Source organism: Molossus molossus, unplaced genomic scaffold (assembly GCF_014108415.1).
Source record: "Molossus molossus isolate mMolMol1 unplaced genomic scaffold, mMolMol1.p scaffold_m16_p_1, whole genome shotgun sequence".
Lineage (NCBI taxonomy): Eukaryota > Metazoa > Chordata > Mammalia > Chiroptera > Molossidae > Molossus > Molossus molossus.
The window spans coordinates 145,132,914-145,140,156 of NW_023425344.1; the positions used below are offsets into that span (position 1 = coordinate 145,132,914).

Consider the following 7,243-nt stretch of genomic DNA (forward strand, 5'->3'; position numbering starts at 1 on the left):
AAAGCCTTCTAAAAGGAAAAGTGATGAAGGGACTATTATGTAGGGGAAGAGACAGAGAAGGCAGCCTGTGCATAGGAGCATACTACTGAGAAAGCCCTTGAGTCCTGTGCATCTGAACACTACCAAGGAATTGCAACGAGTGTGGGTAATAAAGGAGTGTGATGGAGTGGTAAGGGCCAGAAAATGAATATTTTGCATACTATTGTGAGGAGATGGGATTTTAGCTGAGGACAAAGTGGAGGCATTGCAATGATGGTAAGTGGGGGCGAAATAGATGTAGTAATTGTAGAATATGCATTCCACACTGCTCAGCCTCAACATTGGCCCCTTTGTTGAATACTTTTTGGTTGGAGTTATACGTCCTTTCCTATCAGTCACAAGTTACCCTGTTCCTTGATCTGCCAAATTGTGCTTCTCAGATCTCCCAATTGATAAGTTTCCATCCATCTAGGTAACTAACCAGCCTCAGGATGGTTTCTTTTACAAAGTAAACCCAAATAACTAATGGCAACCCCACCTCTTCAAAAAAAAATTTAATAGTATTCAGTTTCTCTCATAACTCTTAGACATTATTCAACAGACAAAAGCATTCCTTCACCACCTCCCTGTGTTGTATTTCCTTTGTCTGACTTCACCATTCATCTTAGCAGACTACAAAAAGGCATGGGAAACACCAAAAACACATCCCTGGACACCGTGGTGACAGATTTCATTCTCCTGGGCTTATCTCACCCCCCAAATCTGAGGACCCTCCTCTTCCTGGTCTTCTTCAGCATTTACATCCTGACTCAGCTGGGGAACCTGCTCATTCTGCTCACCGTTTGGGCTGACCCAAAGCTCCATGCTCGTCCTATGTACATTCTTCTGGGCGTGCTCTCGTTCCTGGACATGTGGCTCTCCTCGGTCATTGTTCCTCGTCTGATATTGAATTTTACTCCTGCCAACAAGGCGATCCCGTTTGGCGGCTGTGTGGCTCAGTTGTATTTCTTTCACTTCCTGGGCAGCACCCAGTGCTTCCTTTACACCTTGATGGCCTATGACAGGTACCTGGCAATATGCCGGCCCCTGCGCTACCCCATGCTCATGAATGGTAAGTTATGCACCATCCTTGTGACTGGAGCTTGGGTGGCTGGCTCCATCCATGGATCTATCCAAGCCACCCTGACTTTCCACCTGCCCTACTGTGGGCCCAACCAGGTGGATTATTTTTTCTGTGACATCCCAGCAATATTGAGACTGGCCTGTGCGGACACTACTGTCAATGAGCTTGTGACCTTTGTGGATATAGGGATAGTGGCTGCCAGTTGCTTCTTGTTAATTCTGCTGTCCTATGCCAACATAGTCCATGCCATACTGAAGATACGCACCTCTGGTGGGCGGCGTCAGGCCTTCTCCACCTGTGGCTCCCATCTCACCGTGGTCACAATCTACTATGTCCCCTGTATTTTCATCTACCTCAGGCCAGGCTCCAAGAGCCCCCTGGATGGGGCAGTGGGCGTGTTTTACACTGTTATCACTCCGTTACTGAACCCCCTCATCTATACACTGAGGAACCAAGAAGTGAAGTCTGCTCTGAAGAGAATCACAAGTGGAGGGGCCGCAAGTGTAAATAAGGGACTATAGGCTCAGGAACTACCTACATCTTTGTTGCTATCACCCTTTTCAGCTACTGCTGCATGTGGCAAACGTTCAACAAACTGTTAAAGAATTAAACTTAATTCTATTTAGAAGAAACTTCTGAACTGTTTGGATTCATAATCGCTTCATCTCGTTAATTTTTTTACATTTTTTGTTTACATATATGGATATGTTACTTCCACCACCTCTATTTTGTGGTATAAGAAAATGCCTTTTCAGAGGTTGAACAGAATGAGAATGTGTTAGTCTCTTCAGAGTTATATTATGCCAGAAAATGCAAAAGAGAGGAAAATGACATGGTGTTGCCCTAGCCCCTTTTCATTCTTTTTGTCCCTAAACCCTTGACTTCTATAAATTCTGTTTCTTTGTTTGTGCATGGCATTAACATTTATACACACTTGAACTTGAATATACTGAATCATGTATGTATCCTTCCTATCCCTCACTCTTCCCATGTGCTCTGACATCAAATTCTGTCCCCTTCACTTCTAGAATGCCTCTCTTGATTCCTAAAAATTATTTTGTCCTTTTCCTCTTTATTCACTCCACAGTTAAGATTATCCTTCTGAAACATAGAATTTGTAGGACTCTCCAATAAATGTAAAATAAAACCAGACTCCTTAATCTGGAATTTAAAGTCCAAAAACTATCTGGACCCCACAAACCGTATCTCCCAAGACATAGCGACTCTTCTCTCCCTCTCCCATCCTCACTAATTTACTGCCAATCCTTGCGCATGCCCAACACTTGCTTGTCACCGCGCAAGCTCTCTCCTCTATATGGAATACACTGCCCATCCGAATCATATTGTCCAAACATTTCAGGACTTATCTTAGAAGAGTGTCAAACCATGCCCTCCAAATTTAAAAATTCGGATTTAATGAGGATCTTTTATGTTTCTTTCAACTGACCTCCTTCAATGCCCTGCATCCCTGAGTACACATGCAAATAACTCTTAAGCCATATGAATGGTACTGATTTCCCAAGAGAAAATAGATGGTCCACTCAAAACAGGATAATTTGAGGAGGGTTTCTTTGCACAGGGACTGTTTACAAAGATATGGTTGTATGGGGAACCTCAGGAAAAGTTGAGTAACCTTGGGCTTAGTGACATTCAAATTATTAACCATCCCTAGACCACATAAGACAGAGGAGGGGATAATTAGGAGAGCTGGGAGAAAATGGGGCACATTACTTCCCCAAGTCCTCTCCTCCAGAGCAATGACACACTATAGATATCTAGGTATTCCTGAGCTACCTATGTAACAGTGAACAGTGAACAGTTCACCACTGAGATAGGGTATACTCATGTTGATCAGAGTATTCCCTACCACCATTCTTTTGGTTTATTGTTCCAGGAACTAGAACTAAAGAGAGTTTAACTGACACAGTGAGAACATGCTCCAGACATCTGAGTATCAGTATGGCTCTGGAAACTCCACAGATACCACAAGGACTAGAAAATAACGGGACAATAGAATGTTCTATCTTACTCACACAGAGGGGTACACAGAGCACCAACACTCTCAAGTCAAAGGACACTGAAGCTGGATTCATCCCCACATACTCAAAGAAACAAGGCCAAGAGCCCTGGCCAGTTTGGCTCAGCGGGTTAGAGCATTGGCCTAGAGACCAGAGAGTCCCAGGTTAGGTTCCCGCTAAGCGCATGTACTTTGGTAGCAGTTTGTCTCCAGCCCTGGTTGGGGTCGTGTGGGTGGCAACCAGGCCATGTGTCTCTCTCAAATCAATTTTTCTCTCTCTCTTTCCCCCTCTCTCCCTCCCACTCTGTGTGAAGATAAATGAAAACAAAAAAAAAATGCCCTTGGGTGAGGATAAAAAAAAAGAAACAAAGCCGAGATGCTCAAAAATAAGAGCTCAGGAAGCTTTATACACAGTAGGTCATTGAATTAGATGAGCTTAAAATTCCTCCCATTCCTGAGAATCTATGTTTCTTTTATGCTGTGAGATTTTCATCTGAGCACCCTGTAGAGCCAGGGTTTGAATGTAGAAGTTTCTGACTCCCAAGTCTGTACACAGCTACTGCTCTTTCAGTGGGACATCTGACATTCTACACAGCTTCATTCCTACCTTCTGATGGTGACTTGCTCCAACTCTAGCACCCAACTTTCTTCCAGGTGGAAATGGAAGCAGTTGCTAGGTCAGCTAGAAGACAGAAATTCTACTGCCAGACATGGAAAGAGGGGTGATGCTCCTTCTTGAAAATCTCTGTGGTTGAAAATCATGTGGTTTCAGAAACTTAACACTTTAGGGGAAAATAGGTATGAAAACAAGATCCCAATGAACCTACATAAGTCCTTATGGACAGTGCTCATAGTCACTGAATTAAATACGAGGATAGTCAACTGAGTAAAGAAAATATTCATAACTTACATGTCTGCAAATTTATGGTAGTTGATATTGTACAGTTCATTTTAATTTACCATTCACTATTTGCTGCAAGTCTTTTACACTCTATTACCCTAATCATTTCAATGAGGTGTTTGAATTTTAATTTTTAATTTTTGCTAATACCACACATCGTTTGCTTTGGTGTTAGATCCTCCATTCAAATTTTCAGTATTGTTTGATGGGGTCTCCCACTATGAACCCAGATATTTTTGAGTAATTTGAAAGATTCAGATTCTTTGGATAACTTGACTTGTAGTCTTACTATATAGCCCTTACTCAGCTTATGACTAATTTACATTATACATTTTTTAGAAATTTTATTGGAATTATTAGAGTGCCATTGGTTAATAAAATTATAGAGGTTTCAAATGTACAACTCCATAATACATCATCTATATATTGTATTGTGTGTTCACCACCCCAAGTCAAGTCTCCTTCCATGTGCTATAAAATTATAGCAAGCACATAACATCAGCATGGCTTTTATACGTCTCAGTTTTCTTCTTCTAAAAGAAAATGAAGTCCACTGAGGGTCAAGGGTATTTCCCTCATACTTTCAAAGGCATGTTTTCTAAAAGGTCTATTCTTTCTCTATCTTTATTAGAATAATGTGCAACATGAGTGCAGGGGTCTTTTACTCAGTTATGCACTCCAAAAATTGAAAGAGAGCCTGGCATATATTAGGTGTTTAAGAAAATAGTTGTTGCATGAAAAAATCCACTTTACCTTTATTTCCTGGCTCCTACCACCAAGTCTGTCTTATTCTATTTATCCCAAAAGGATGACCAAAAATTAACTGGTGGAGGAATTTAAATGGGGGGGGGGCATAGAAATAAGTACATATACTCAGATGTAGAGAAAGAGGAATTCACATATAGGATGGGGGATTCTGTATTTCCTTCTATATATAGAATGCATAGGCTATAATGTTTAACAAACATCAAAAACTTTGGGTAGCATACAAGAATTACAATTCAGAAAAAGAAAATCTTTAAATTGGATACCAGAATTTACTGTTCTTCATGTACACCATTCCGTGTTTTCATGGACATTCCTTACTGGACATGCCTTTCTCGCCCCCTTTCCACCTCATTGCATGACCTCACTCTTCTGTCCATGGAGAGGAGTTCACCTTCATCTTCTCATCGCTCCTTAAGTCCACAGACGCTTCACTCTCCAAAATGTTCCACCTTTGCAGCACAAAAAAATTCAAATAATATCAAAATAATTCCTCTAATAAATATAATAACAGAGTTTACAATTAAATGGAATCTTAATATCTCAAGCTGAGGCATTTCCCTTTACTTCACAAATTTTAGAGCCTTCCAGGGAAAAATGAATACGTATATGATTTGCTATTGCATAAACAAAAGTACTCACCAAGGAGTCCTTCCTTTGAATACGAAGCTTTCTCTAAAAACAAATTCTATATTCCATCCTTAGGGCCACAGGATAAATAGATTGGGGAGGGAAAGGAGGAGGGAGAGAGAGAAAAGGTTGACCATCTGCCCTGGCCGGTTTGGCTCAGCGGTTAGAGCGTCGGCCTGCGGTCCGGAGAGACCTGGGTTCGGTTCCCGCTAAGGGCGCGTACCTTGGTTGCAGTTTGTCCCCAGCCCTGGTTGGGTCGTGTGGGTGGCAACCACTCGATGTGTCGCTTTCACGTCGATGTTTCTCTCTCTCTCTCTCTCTCTCTCTCACTCTCACTCTATCTGAACAAAATATCGAAAAATGTCCTCGGGTGAGGATAAAAAATAAAAAAAATAAAATAAATAAATAAATAAATAAATAAAAGAAAAGGTTGACCATCTTTCTATCAATCCATGGTTCAGAAATACTAGAATTCACTTTCAGAGCCTCTGTTACAGTATTCTAAACAAGTTTAAAATTAGAGGTACAAGCAAGCACACACTCAGAAAATGCCAGAACTTCTCAAGCCCACCCATGTTCGTTATGTTTGTCAGAGAAGACAGGAAAGTATGGGAAATGACAGCGTGGCAGCTGGAGTCACAGCAAAGTCACCACTGTGTGCAGTGACTTTCAGACCAGAGGCCAAGGACAGGAACTATAGATTCTAGCTTGTGCTATGCTGGCAATGTTTAAAAATTGACTCCCCCAACTCCCCCACCTGGAAAAAAAAAGCGTTTGTTTGCCCATTTTCATGGTTTAAATACTCCTACCACAGTCAATTTCAAACTCCAACATGACATCATTGCATATGACAGTACACCACTGTATAGTATTTCCACCATAAAGATATTATATATATTAATAACTTTATAGATACAGTAAAATACTTAGAAAATGAGTTTTGAATATTATTACATTTTAAGGTAATTTATTTAATGGAAAGTGTACATTAAATGTAATAACAAGTTTAACACAAAACTTAGAAAATTTCTGAAAATTTAACAGTAAGCTATTATAAGACAGTACAAACACACTCCAGCACACAACTGATTTCAAATAAGTTTGTGGGGGAGGAAGTCACCCTACAGTTTCAGATGGGTCAATCCTAACCTGCATGGTCCAAGTTGCCTACCAAACCCCAACAAAGAGAGCAAGTATCCAAGGAATACTCCGACCATTTGATACCATCCTTGTCTCTACTGCCATGAAACAATGGAATCATCAAGACCTTACACTGGAAGTGACTAAATTTTACTCCACTGACCTAAATTTATGGATTTTTTATATCAATGTTCAGAAAGGTAGAAACATGTAGGGAAGATTAGCTCAATTATTGAAAATTAAGTACATTTTCAATGCATTTCTGGAGATAATGTGAGTAAACATGTGATCCCACAATATTTCAAAGAAAGGAATCACAGCAATTGGAGGTCATTCAAAGAGAGCATGTTGTCCCCCACAGTGCTTTCAAAACAAAATGTAATGAGGACCAAGGGAATGGATGTCTCACAGGGGAAATGTTTCAGGGAAGAACTCCTAAGAGGTAAATAGTTTTCTACAAATCTCTTGACAATGTTTAAAAAAACTCTATCAAAGGAAATTCAGCCAATATAACTGATGCAAAATTTAAGACACTTAAGTAAAGAAGTCACAATCTATAAAGAGCCTCCAAGGGCAAGAGGTCTCATAGATTATTAAAATAGGCAATGTATCAATCCCTTAGAAGACTTTAATTCCACTCCAAAGCAGAGATCCAGTCAGATCCAGTCACACATCATCACAAGCCGAG

At 40.5% G+C, this 7,243-nt stretch overlaps 1 protein-coding gene across 1 annotated transcript; it reads left to right on the forward strand.

Annotated features, from left to right (window-relative positions):
- Window positions 1–573: 573 nt before the first annotated feature.
- LOC118643248 (olfactory receptor 10G2-like) lies at window positions 574–1,675 on the forward strand. The gene has a single exon (XM_036281215.1). The coding sequence runs from the start codon at window positions 664–666 to the stop codon at window positions 1,621–1,623; it is 960 nt and encodes a 319-aa protein (XP_036137108.1). The 5' UTR covers window positions 574–663; the 3' UTR covers window positions 1,624–1,675.
- The last annotated feature ends 5,568 nt before the right edge of the window (window positions 1,676–7,243 follow it).